At 43.6% G+C, this 14161-nt stretch overlaps 1 protein-coding gene across 1 annotated transcript in view; it reads right to left on the minus strand.

Moving 5' to 3' along the window:
* The window catches only part of MRPL3 (mitochondrial ribosomal protein L3), a 37491-nt gene that overhangs the window by 6558 nt on the left and 16772 nt on the right, over nucleotides 1–14161 (minus strand). The window contains exons 7-8 of the mRNA XM_032971208.2: nucleotides 12286–12394; nucleotides 652–729 (exon numbers count right to left, since the gene is read on the minus strand). Coding sequence (XP_032827099.1) covers nucleotides 652–729; nucleotides 12286–12394 — 187 coding nt within the window. The remainder of the gene's footprint in view (nucleotides 1–651; nucleotides 730–12285; nucleotides 12395–14161) is intronic.

The raw sequence follows: 14161 nt of genomic DNA on the forward strand, positions 1-14161 counted from the left end.
TGGGCAGTTGGAGGCACCAGCAACAATGGAGGGCAGAGGAGCGCCGCTCACAACAAGGAACGGAGCGCCGGGCGGCTAAAACGCAGCAAGTTGGCACAGTAGGGGCACAGGTGGTGCATCGGCCAGTCATGTCAGTCAGTTGACCCATAGCACCTGGGTTTGCCCTGTGACCTGCTGCCAGCGGGCGTTCGACACTTCACGTGGTTTTAATGTGCACAAAGCCTGGCACAAGCGCCGTGGTGACGTCACCGCCACAAAGTGGCGAATGGCGGTTGTTGTGAATGTGTGCATGTGTGTCGTAGTGCAGCGGGGAGTGGTAGTGTAGCGATTAGCGAACCCTGCAACCCGAGATTGATTCCCGCTCACAGCCAACAACAGTGATGATAATATGAACCGGTCCTGGGCCTCCCCTAGGTCGACTCAACTTCAAATGAGTACCTGGCGTGGTGTCTAAACATCGTCACTAGGGAGACAAAGGAGGCCAACATGGTGCTGGCCACCCACCCCCTTCGTGTGCCGTGCCGGCCTTCATAGGTGCTCGCTAACAGCACTTGCCCCAAAAGTCTGTTCAGGATACACGGGGGATCTCTGCCTTTGTGCGTGCGTGGACACTGCTCCATTTGTGCATGCGCAGTGCAGCGTGGGCGCCACCTTGAGACCGTGCTCGGTGCGGTAGATGTTCCCCATGCGTCCGGGCATCTTGGTTCCGGGCCACACGCGTGCAGGGCCCTGTGGCGACACGCGCGGCCACCCTCTCGAACACGTGGCCACCCTCTGGAACGCGCGGCCACCCTCTGGAACGCGCGGCCACCCTCTGGAACGCGCGGCGACCCTCTGGAACGCGCGGCGACCCTCTGGAACGCGCGGACACCCTCTGAAACGCGCGGCGACCATTTGGAACGCGCGGCGACACTCTCGAACGAGCGGCCACCCTCGCGAACGAGCAGCCACCTTCGCGAACTAGCGGTCACTTTCGAGAACGCTCGGCCACCCTCGCGAATGAGCTGCCACCCTCGCGAATGAGCGGCCACCCTCGCGAATGAGTGGCCACCCCCGCAAATGAGCGGCCTCCCTCGTGAACACGCGGCTTGGTGCTGCGTCCGTGCGCACGCTTGCGATGCGCGGTCACCCTCTTCCACGTCGCACACTCAGATTTGGTGACATGGCCCAGTGGTAGCGCATTCACAGCTTAATGTAAAGGATTGTGATTCGATTCTATAGGGCTGTCCCAGTTGATTTCTAACTTTGATCCTTATCTGTGTATCGATAGTTTAATTTTAATGTGCAATTTAATTGAGGGACTGTGTGTTGTTGTCTTGGTGTGGTCTGGGACTGTTCTTGTTGTTATTCTGCCTTGCCCAAGCTTGCATTTAGTGTTGACAAATCGACAGGAAGTTACATATATAATCTTGACTTAAAGCTTTCGTGACTGGCGGAATTCATATTCTTTGGGTCTTTCGGTAAAGTCACGTAGATAGATCAAATAATAAAAATAATAACAATATAACGACGTTCCGATCGCAACACAAGTAATCGTCATCAAGTGAAAAATATAGTGGGAGAGCTGCTGAGAATATATAGTGGGAGTGCTGCTAAGGCAAGGAGTTATAAAGGTTTGAGATGGGTGTAGCCCAAGGGTCAGTGGGCGGGGCTAGAGATGAAATTTGCATGTAAATGTAAGATCAGAGAAATCTTGACAAACGAAGCTGTGGGGGTGGCCATTGTATTGTGAGAGATTAGCATGTCAATGTAAGAAATTTCCTTGTAAATGCAAGCTCGGAGAGAGCTCGGAAAGAGCCATCGCCACATGGAGTTGGAAAAGGATGGCAAGGCAATATTTACTAATACAGCTAACGGTGGCTGTGTTCGTGAATGTAACTCAGATAATCGAAAATAACTGCTAACATAGTTAGGTAGGGAGGGAACATCACAGCCAGTTATTACCTAAACTGGTTAATAACGTCCTTCCAATGATTGCTCAGGTTGTACCCATCTTCTCGGTTGAAATTGTGTCTGTGTTTATATATCTGGATGGCTTCATGAATGAATATTTGCTGATAGCCAGTGGACTTGCAGAGTACCCTCTTCTTGGCAAAATCAATTGTGTGTGCCCACAGCGTTAAAACAATGATCAGCCACCGCAGTCACCCCTAAACACATCCATAGGAGCCATCTGAGGACCCGATCAAAACCATCATCTTGCCATACATAGCAGGGGTCACCAAAAAGATTTCCAAAATCATGAGCAAACACAAGATCCAGGTACGATTCAACACAGTACTTAAAATTAGTGATTTGATCCCATCTGTGAAGGATGTGATCCCTGACATGCAATACCCCGGTGTCTACAAACTAAGCTGTGTCTGCGGCACCAGTTCCATTGGGGAAACTCAGCGACATGTCTCGGACCGGGTTCGTCAACATAAGGCAGATCTGAAACACGGTAGGACCAATAATTAGCCGTGGCTGATCATTGTTTTAACGCTGTGGGCATAAATGAAATTGATTTTGCCAAGACGAGGGTACTCTGCAAGCCCACTGGCTATCAGCAAAGGTTTGTTGATGAAGCCATCCAGATATATAAACACAGACACAATTTCAACCGAGAAGATGGGTACAAACTGAGCAATCATTGGAAGGACGTCATTAACCAGTTTAGGTCATAACTGGCTGTGATGTTCCCTCCCTACCTAACTATGTTAGCAGTTATTTTCGACTCTCTGAGTTACATTCACTAACACAGCCACCGTTAGCTGTATTAGTAAATATTGGCTTGCCATCCTTTTCCACCTACATCTGGCGATGGCTCTTTCCGAGCTCTCTCCGAGCTTGCAATTACAAGGAAATTTCATACATTGACATGCTAATCTCTCTTACACTGAGATGCGAATATCTCACGATACAATGGCCACCCCCACAGCTTCGTTTGTCAAGATTTCTCTGATCTTACATTTACATGCAAATTTCATCTCTAACCCCGCCCACTGACCCTTGGGCTACACCCATCTCAAACCTTTAAACTCCTTGCCTTAGCAGCATTCCCACCATATATTATCAACAGCTCTCCCACTATATTTTTCACCTGATGACGATTGCTTGTGTTGCGATCAAAATGTCATATTGTTATTATTTTTATTATTTATTCTATCTACGTGGCTTTACCGAAAGACCCAAAGAATACGTACTTTTAAACTTTCTTTTTAACACGTAGGCTTTCGCGACAAATATCATCCATAAGAGGTTTTTTTGGGTTAGATCGCGTAATTATATAAATGTGTCATCAAAACCCACCACCACCCGACACAGCCAACTAGTAAGGGTTGTCACGTAAACAGAACATGCCAATTCGTCACTAGTACAGCACACCGGTGTGTTGGAGAGCCAAGCCACAACAATTAAAATCTTGAATACGACATTTCACCACGTTTCACCAGTAATTACAACTAGCTTCATCAGGCGACAGCCAGATTTGTGGAGAAGTATTACTGTTTGGTTCCTTATATAAATGCGTAGATGTGGTGATCACAATGTGGGGGGGGGGGGAATTACTGAGGCAATGTTCATTATGCATGTACATTATGTGAGCCCTTTGAACTTACTCATTGTTTTTTTCGGTAAAGTCACGTATGTATATAAAGACCGTGTACCTCGTATTTTTCATTCTATCTATGCTGGTATGTGCAATCCAAAGGTTGAACACGAAATTTAACACTCTTCTGAAATTCGTAATCTGCCAGGAAGTGTCTAACTGTGTTGTTGGCCTGACTGGATGTGCTTCACATAATGTTTTTTCAGGTCTGTTGAATTCTCGTCTCTCACCCTTTGAACTTGTCCTTCCTGTCAATTGTGTTTGTTTAAATAGCCCTACCAACGGTAATCCCTATTGAAGTACGCTACCCTTTGTAGGCATGTATTTAAATAATGTATTATTTGATGATTCTCTTCCATGCAGCACTAAGGCGGTAGCTATCTGAACGGTGAAAGTTATTTTGATTTCTTTAAATTTCGATAGATTCTCTAATTAGTCTTGGCCAGTAGTAGCTAGTTTTGCACAAAACTTAAACATTATCAAAATGAATTGAGTGTCCTTGTTGGCGCGTGTGTTCTGCTACTGCTGACAGTTGTATTTGGGAGAATTTAATATTTCTCTGATGTTCTTTTAGTCTCGTGCTGATCATTCGTCCTGTTTGCCAACATAACATTTACCACACGTGCAGTTAGTCCTGTACACACCTTCTGTTGATAACTTCGGTAATACATCTTTTGTACCAGATAATTTCTGTATTTCATGTACCATGCCAAATCTGACTTGGATGTTTTGTTTTTCCGAACATATGGCTAGTTTATCAGTTACTCCTATTAATGTACAGTATATTTTGGTCGTTTTAATTACTTGGGCAGTTTCAATGCTCTTGTTATATGATTTGGTTTTGGTATTCAATATCCTATTGATTTGTGCATCATTGTAACCGTTCATTTGCAGCGCTTCTTTAACATGTTGAATTTCATTTCTCAGACTGTCACCATCCGACACTTTCTTAGCTCGATGAATGAGTGTCCTGATAAGAGCAGATTTCTGTGCGGGGTGATAGTCTGACTGCATTCAGATAGTCGTAAGTATTTTGACTTTTTCGTGACTGCAGGAATTCAAATGCTTGGTTCCTTCGGTAAAGTTACGTAGATAGAAAACTAAAAATTTTAAATAATCAAGAAAATATATATATATAAAAAAAAATGCAAATAATAAATTGCAAATAATCAAATATTTTATTATTTTCAATTTATTATATTTTAATTAATTAATATCATTATTTTCAGTTTCTATGTGACTTTACCAAAAGAACCAAGAATATAGGCATCAGTATGCATTTTCTTTTGGTAACCAGTGTGTTATTTTACCATTTCGACCCCATCCGAGGAGAATATCCAGAAATGGTAGAGTTCTGTCAGCTTTCACTTCCATGGTGACTGGATGGATGGGTTTTGCGAATTGAGATTATTAGAAATGCGTTCAGTGTATCTTGGCCGTGTGGCCAGACCACCAATGTGTCATCCACATATCTAAACCAAGCAGATAGTTTTAGTGTGCTTGAAGCTATTGTTTTTGTTTCAAAATCTTCCATGTACAAATTCGCTATCACAGGAGACAATGGAGAGCCCATTGCTGCTCCTTCCTTTTGTTTATAGAAGTCACCTTGCCACAAGAAGTGTTATTTCGACAGTGTTCAGCTACTCTTGTAATATATTTGGCTAAACCTTTGTTCGTTACCAGAGTGTCGAGTAATTTAATTGACTCGTTGACCAGAACCCTCGTGAACAGAGAGATCACATCAAAACTTACGAGAATATCATTAGGGTTAAGCTTAATATCTTTACTTATATTTACGAGATGTTCAGAGTTTTTGATGAACGAAGAGGTCCTACCGATGTAGGGCTGTATTTGTTTCGTTACGTATTGAGCTAATTTGTACGTTGCAGAGCCTACTGTACTAACTATGGGTCTTAATGGGACATTAGGTTTGTGAATTTTTGGTAGCCCATAAAGTCTTGGTGGTTTTGATGCCCTTGGTTTGATCAGGTATTGCTCTTCCTTTGGATTTGATGACTTGGCAATGATTGCCGTTGTTTTACGTTCCAAGGTGCTGGTTGGGTCTCGTTTAATTTTAAGGGAGGTATCTTCATTGAGTAAATATTTGATTTTATTATCGTCGTCCTCGTGGAGCATCACAACAGTCGATCAGCCCTTATCAGCAGCAAGAATTTGGATATCTTTATTTCCTTTCAATTCTCTTAAGGCTTTTGCTTCACTGCCGTTAATATTTGTTTTTGGCAATTTGCTGTTCTCAATAATTTTGGCAACCTCATGCCTAGTCATCTCAGCTTGGTTATGGGGGAGATGTCTAACTGCTGATTCCACTTGAGCAATGATCTCATCGACAGGGATTGTATGTGGCGCAACAGCAAAGTTACGACCTTGAGACAGGACTGTAACCATATCACTGGATAATTCAACGTTAGTCATGTTGATAACCGTTTTGTTTATAAAATGTTCATTTTTAAACTTGATTTGAAGCTTGATTTAAAGCTTTCGTAACTGCAGGAATCACTCTTTGGTTCTTTCGGTAATGTCACGTAGAAAGAAAATAAATTAAATAGAATACGACGTTTCAATTGCAACACAAGGAATCGTCATCAGGTATAACTAAAATTGAGAGAGACAAAACACAGACACGGAGACACACAGACACACAAGCAGAGAGAGACACAACATAGACACACAAAGACCCAATGCCTCTGTGTCATGGCCTTAAATAGAGAGGGGGGGGGCAGAGAGAGAGGTTGGTTTGCTGGAGCAGAGAAATTAGCATGTCAATGAGAGAGCTGTGTGGAAATTCACCCTGCGGCGGCAGGGGGAGAGAAAGACCCAGCAAGCCTGGTAAATTTTGGAGTGTGTTGTGTGGAAATCCACCCTGAAGCGGCCGGGGGAGAGAAAGAGCGAATGGACCTATGAGAGCCTGGTAAAATTTTAGAGAGAGATATAGGCAGTTTGAGAAAACAAACTTAGCAATTTTTTGGAAATGTAATGCAATGCAATGCAACGCAGAGAGTCGGCTAACACAGTTAACGCATAGCCTGGTTGATTACGTTCTCCAGAGATTGCTAAATTAGAAGTTAAGTGTGAAATTTGACAGAGACACAGAGAGAGAGAAAACAAACTTACATCCTCCCCATAGAGGTGGTTCAAACTTGATTTGAAGCTTTCGTGACTGCAGGAATTGCTCTTTGGTTCTTTCGGTAATGTCACATTTTTAGTTGAAAGTTGTTTTAGTTAGTCTAGCAAATTTGTTCATTTGGGTAGTGTTAGTTTTGTTAAATACATTATCAGCTGATTGCTGTGTAATTGTGTCGATTATATTCCAGTGATCTGTAGAGACAATATACTCTTTTTTTATTTGAAGCCTTTGTGACTGCAGGAATCCATACTCTTTAGTTCTTTCGGTAAAGTCACGTAGGTAGAAAATTTATAGATCACGACGTTTTGATCGCAACACAAGCGACCGTCTTCAGGTGAGAGAGAGAAAGCTACTGAAACAAGGTGTGGTTGACATGCTAATCTCTCACAATACAATAGCCACTTCCACAGCCTCAGGGAGACCACCTCTAGCCCCGCCCTCTTACCCTGAGGCTGCACCCATCTCAGGCCTATAGAAGACCTTGTTTCAGAAGCCTTCTCTCTCTCACCTGAAGAGGATTGCTTGTGTTGCGATCGAAACGTCATGATCTATTAATTTTCTATCTATGTGACTTTACCAAAAGAACCAAAGAGTATATTATAGATCACGACGTTTCGATCGCCACACAAGCAATCGTCCTCAGGTGGGATAGAGAAACAGGCTGCTGAAACAAGTCCTACTATATAGAGCCGATGGCTTGTGTGGTTGATCGAAACGTTGTGATCTATTATTCTTTCTACCTACGTGACTTTACTGAAGAACCAACGAGTATGGATTCCTGCAGTCGCGAAAGCTTCTCGTAAATATAATTAAAGATATTAAGCTTAACCCTAATGATATTCTCGTAAGTTTTGATGTGATCTCTCTGTTCACGAGGGTTCTGGTCAACGAGTCAATTAAATTACTCGACACTCTGGTAACGAACAAAGGTTTAGCCAAAGATATTACAAGAGTAGCTGAACACTGTCGAAATAACACTTCGTGGCAAGGTGACTTCTATAAACAAAAGGAAGGAGCAGCAATGGGCTCTCCATTGTCTCCTGTGATAGCGAATTTGTACATGGAAGATTTTGAAACAAAAACAATAGCTTCAAGCACACTAAAACTATCTGCTTGGTTTAGAAATGTGGATGACACATTGGTTGTCTGGCCACACGGCAAAGATACACTGAACGTATTTCTAATCATCTCAATTCGCAAAACCCATCTATCCAGTTCACCATGGAAGTGGAAGCTGCCAGAACTCTACCAATTCTAGATGTTCTGCTTGGACGAGGTCGAAATGGTAAAATAACACACAGTGTTTACCGAAAGAAAACGCATAGTGATGCCTATCTGAATGCAGAGGTCAAACTATCACCCCGGACAGAAATCTGCTCTTATCAAGACACTCATTCATCGAGCTAAGAAAGTGTCAGATGGTGACAATCTGATAAATGAAATTCAACATTTGAAAGAAGCGCTGCAAATGGAAAGTTACAATGATGCACAAATCAATAGGGTATTGAATACCAAAACCAAATCAAATAACAAGAGCATTGAAACTGCCCAAGTAATTTAAACTATCAAAATACCGTACATTAAAAGGAGTAAGTGATAAACTAGCCAGATGTTTGGAAAAACAAAACATCCGAGTCATATTTGGCACGGTACATAAAATACAGAAATTAATATCTGATACAAAAGATGTATTACCGAAGCTATCAACAGAAGGTGTGTAGAGGACTAACTGCACGTGTGGTAAATGTTATGTTGGCAAACAGGACGAATGATCAGCACGAGACTAAAAGAACATCAGAGAAATATTAAATTCTCCCAAATACAACTGTCAGCAGTAGCAGAACACGCGCGCCAACAAGGACACTCAATTGATTTTGATAATGCTTAAGTTTTGTGCAAAACTAGCTACGACTGGCCAAGACTAATTAGATAATCTATCGAAATTGAAAGAAATCAAAATAACTTTAACCGTTTAAATAGCTAGCGCCTTAGTGCTGCGTGGAAGAGAATAATCAAATAATACATTATTTAAATACATGCCTACAAAGGGCAGCATACTTTAATAGGGATTACCGTTGGTAGGGCTATTTTAACAAACACAATAGACAGGAAGGATAAGTTCAAAGGGCTCGCATAATGTACATGCATCATGTACGTTGACTCAGTAATCCCCCCCACCCCCCACGCGAGTGCAAGAGCGCAGAAGCGTGGTCACCACATCTACGCCTCTATATAAGGAACGAAACAGACAGACGTCTCCATATATCTGGCTGTCGCCTGATGAAGCTAGTTATAATTACTGGCGAAACGTCGTGCTCAGTTTGCAAATGTTGTGGCTTGGCTCTCCGGCACACCGGTGTGCTGTAATAGTGAGGAATTGGCACGTTCTGTTTACGTGACAACTCTGACTAGCTGGCTGTGTCGGGTAGTGGGTTTTAACGACACATTTATATATTTACGCGATCTCACCCAAAAAAACCTCTATTATACTTTATTTTTATTTGTTCATGAGTGAATTGCTGACATTTTCTTTACTTTGAACTCCTATCGTTTGTTGTAACTTAATGCCCCACCTCTACAGGACGTCTGTGAAAAAGAGCTTCATACCTCATCGGGTTCTTCCAGTCTAATTAAAGATTAGGATTTTTATAATATCGTGGGTGCATTGCCTGCAAGATGTTACGCTCCGTGTGTTAAAGATCCTGTCATGTAATTCAAAAAGAGTAGGCCATTGTGTGCTCGCATCACGGTCCAAATTTGACAAATTACCTACAAATGACTCAATTGGGATCACATAGAGCAGGGGTCGGGAACCTATGGCTCGCGAGCCAGATGTGGCTCTTTTGATGATTGCATATGGCTCGCAGATAAAACAAAATATTCTCACTTGTTTTAATCCATCCATCGATTTTTCACTGCGCATGTCCTGTTCAGGGCTGCAGGAGCAATTGTCCATTATTTTAATTGGATGATACTGGCCTACGTTTGCCGTTGCTGGGTAAAACAGGTAAACGCCCCCTTTTGAATCAGTCTGAGACTGCGTCTGCTCGGTCATTAGCTCAAAGCTAACCCTTCGACGAAGAAGATGGCGAAAAGAAAAAAAGACGACGAGTATCGTACATTTCAGGACGAATGGACCGAAGAATTCGCCTTTGTGGAGAGAGCGGGTTCTGCGGTGTGTCTAATTTGCAATGACAAAATTACATCGTTGAAACGGTCGAATGTAAAGCGGCACTTCGACACGCGCCACGCTACCTTTGCATCAAAATACCCTGCGGGAGACAGCAGAAAGAAAGCGTGCCAAGAGCTTCTGAGCAGGGTGCAAGCTAGCCAGCAGCAACTCCGCGTATGGACCCGGCAAGGTGACTATAATTCGGCTAGCTTTGCTGGTTCTTTAGCAATAGTGAGGAACGGAAAACCATTCACAGATGGCGAGTATGCTAAAACGTTCATGCTGGATGTAGCCAATGAACTTTTTGATGATCTTCCGAACAAAGACAAGATAATCAAACGGATACAAGACATGCCTCTGTCGGCAAGAACTGTTCATGATCGTACCATCGTGATGGCAAACAAAGTGGAGGAAACGCAAGTGAAGGACATAAATGCAGCGCCGTTCTTTTCTCTGGCTTTGGATGAGTCAACAGACGTGAGCCATTTGTCGCAGTTCAGCGTGATTGCAAGATATGCTGTTGGTGACACACTGCGCGAAGAAAGTCTTGCTGTTCTGCCATTAAAAGGGTCCACAAGAGGTGAGGATTTATTCAAGTCTTTCATGGAGTTTGCTCAAGAAAAAAGTCTACCTATGGATAAACTTCTCTCAGTGTGTACTGATGGTGCTCCGTGTATGGTGGGGAAAAACAAAGCATTTGTGGCGCTTCTCCGTGAACATGAAAATAGACCCATCCTAAGTTTCCATTGCATTATACACCAGGAGGCACTTTGTGCTCAGATGTGTGACAGGCAGTTTGGCGAAGTGATGTCGCTGGTCATTCGTGTGATCAACTTTATTGTTGCCCGAGCCTTAAATGATCGCCAGTTTAAAACACTGCTGGATGAAGTTGTAAATAACTATCCTGGTCTGCTTTTGCACAGCAATGTGCGTTGGTTGTCAAGAGGGAAGGTGCTTAGCCGTTTTGCGGCTTGCCTGAACGAAATCCGGACTTTCCTTGAAATGAAAGGCGTCGGGCATCCTGAGCTAGCCGACACCGAGTGGCTCCTCAAGTTTTACTATCTCGTAGATCTGACTGAACATCTGAACCAGCTCAACGTGAAAATGCAAGGCATTGGAAATACAGTGTTATCCCTTCAACAAGCTGTATTTGCTTTTGAAAACAAGCTGGAGCTTTTCATCACGGATCTTGAAACAGGTCGTTTACTACATTTTGAAAAACTGAGCCAATTTAAAGATGCATGCACAGCAAGTGAGCCCATTCAAAACCTTGATCTCCACCAGCTAGCTGGCTGCACATCCAGTCTCCTACAGTCCTTCAAAGCACACTTTGGAGAATTTCGTAAGCACACTCGTCTTTTTAAGTTCATCACCCATCCAAACGAGTGTTCACTGAACACAGCCGACCTGAATTACATCCCTGGTGTCTCCGTCAGAGATTTTGAAGCAGAAGTGGCTGACCTGAAGGCCTCAGACATGTGGGTGAATAAGTTCAAGTCACTGAATGAAGATTTGGAAAGAATCACATGACAGAAAGCGGAGTTGGCGAGCAAGCACATGTGGACAGAAATGAAAAAACTCCAACCCGAAGACCAGCTGATTCTCAAAACTTGGAACGCGCTTCCTGTCACATACCACACACTGCAGCGTGTGAGTATTGCTGTATTGACCATGTTTGGATCTACGTATGCATGTGAGCAGTCATTCTCACATCTTAAAAACATCAAGTCCAACCTACGATCACGTTTAACGGATGAAAGCCTCAACGCTTGCATGAAGCTTAACCTCACCAAGTACCAACCCGACTACAAAGACATCAGCAAATCCATGCAGCACCAGAAGTCGCATTAATGGTGAGTGTTATAACAACATTATTTAAAAGAATAAATTCAGAGGCTTATTATACTGACATTTAGTTGAATTCACTTTTAAAATATATTATATGGCTCTCACTGAAATAAATTTCCAAATTTTTTGCTTTCATGGCTCTCTTAGTCAAAAAGGTTCCCGACCCCTGACATAGAGCAACATCGTCCCCTATTCTCAATCTACTGCAGACTTTGTGAAAAATAAGTTCCTTCGTGAAAGTCCTGTGTGAAATGAATGACTGCGCGAATACCGGCACAGGACAGAGAGGGCAGTTAAGACTCATGGTGGTGTTGGGGTTGGAGCCGATGCTAGCATGTGGATCAAGGCTGAGGTTTAATTTAGAAGTCAGGGATTCTACCTCGTGTTAACACTCGGGTTACATTACAGACTGGGCTTAAGCAAAACGCTGGCGCTAGTGTTATGGGGATTAAGGTTAGCGATATTGTCAGCGTTAAGGAATGGTCGTGTTTGTTGTTGGGGTGAGGGCACGCCAGGGTTGTTCTCTCTCACCGCGGCCGCGATGGCGCCCATGCGCCGGTGCGTCTTGGTCTGCCCGTGAGTGGCCGGCTGCCCCGAGTAGCCCCACCGCTTCATCACGCCCTGGAAGCCCTTGCCAATGCTGCCACACACAGATCGCACATCAGCCTCAAAGACTGCAAGGGACACTGCTTTCAGGCCAGCAAAGCATGGTGGGGGGGTGCGGGGAGGGGGGGTTGCGGGTGTGGCCGGAGGCACACTCGTTGGGCCACCCTCGTCACAGCGCCACAATGCACACATCTGAACCCGAATCAGCCGAGGCTAGCCTCAAATACCGATTTACACCAGAGCTATATATCGTGGCCATTTGAATTCAGGAATTGAACTCAAGTTGCCAGGTAAGCCTCGATTTACAAATGGGATGCCTTCTTCCTGAAAAAAACACACGTAAAACTAAATTTCGTGAATATAAATGGATTTTGCCCATTCATTTAATACAAAAAATCAGGGATGTTTTAGATAGTCATTCCATCTCTACTCCTAATCTAAAAATATACACCTATATCTCTTTTCACAATACAAAATAATAATAAAGAACATAAATATTAAAACGATTAAATAATAATTAATTTAAAACAAGAACATTTACCTTTTCAGGGACCTCAACAAAATATCTGCTGCATGTTGGAATGACTGTAAAGGTGATGTGGAGGTGTTGCTACTATTGCACTACAGGGACACCGTAACATTGTCGGGGATGGATGACGACGCAGCCTCCCGTATGGTTCTTGTGTAATCTCACGGCGTGTGCCAGAGTTAAATTTCGTGAAGGCAGAAAAAATTTCGTTTATCGAAAAGTATCCATAATTTGTCAATTTCGTTATGCAAAATTTCGTAAACCGAATGTCCATAAATCTAGGGATACCTTTACAATGCTGTAGTTGAAGATTCCCCTTGTAGCCTTTAATGGATTGTTGGGGCAAGTGCTGTTCACGCGCACCTATTAAGGCCAACATGGCACACGAGGGGGGAGGTGGCCAGCACCTCGCCCAGCCGTATTTTTCTCTCTCATGTGCTGATGTTTACACACTACACCAGATATTAATTGAAGGCCGAGTGAACCTAGGGGAGGCCCAGGACCAGTTCAGTTATTCGTCACCAATACTCTTTGGTTCTTTCGGTAAAATCACGTAGGTATAAAATAAAATAAATAAAATCACGACGTTTCGACAACACAAGCAATCATCATCAGGTGGGAAAACCACAGCAAGAAGAAGTTTTTTGCTGAAGTGGGAGAGAGAGTTGCTGTGGTAAGAGGTTATATAGGGAAGGAAGGGAGAGGAGCAAGGGGGGGGATAGGGAGGGGTGTGGGGGGGAGGTACTGCGTGGTGTAGTAGTACCCGGCAGATATGATATACGACAACCACTGCAAAGCAGTTAGGGTTTTACCTGGTTAATAACATCCTTCCAATGATTGCTCAATTTGTATCCATCTTCTCAGTTGAAGTTATGTCTATGTTTATATATCTGGATGGCTTCATCAACAAACCTTTGATAGTAGCCCGAAAGTTTGCAGAGTACCTTGGTCTCGGAAAAAAAAAATATCATGAGAGCCCACAGCGTTATAGCAATGGTCAGCTATGGCTGAAGTATTGGTTCTGCCGTGTTTCAGATCTGCCTTGGGCCGGGTACTACTACACCACTCAGCACTCTCCCTCCCCGTACCACACACCCCCATCTTTCCTCTCCTCCCTTACTCCTAACCAGGTAAAACCCTAACTGCTTTGTAGTGGTTGTCGTCTATCATATCCACCAGGTACTGCTACTCCACGCAGCACCTCCCCTCCCCCTACCCCACACTCACACCCCTCCCTATCCCCCCTTGCTCCTCTTCCTTGCCTCTATAACC

This window comes from Petromyzon marinus, chromosome 45 (genome assembly GCF_048934315.1).
Source record: "Petromyzon marinus isolate PM22_M1 ecotype Great Lakes invasive population chromosome 45, UKy_Petmar_22M1.pri1.0, whole genome shotgun sequence".
Taxonomy (NCBI): Eukaryota; Metazoa; Chordata; class Hyperoartia; order Petromyzontiformes; family Petromyzontidae; genus Petromyzon; species Petromyzon marinus.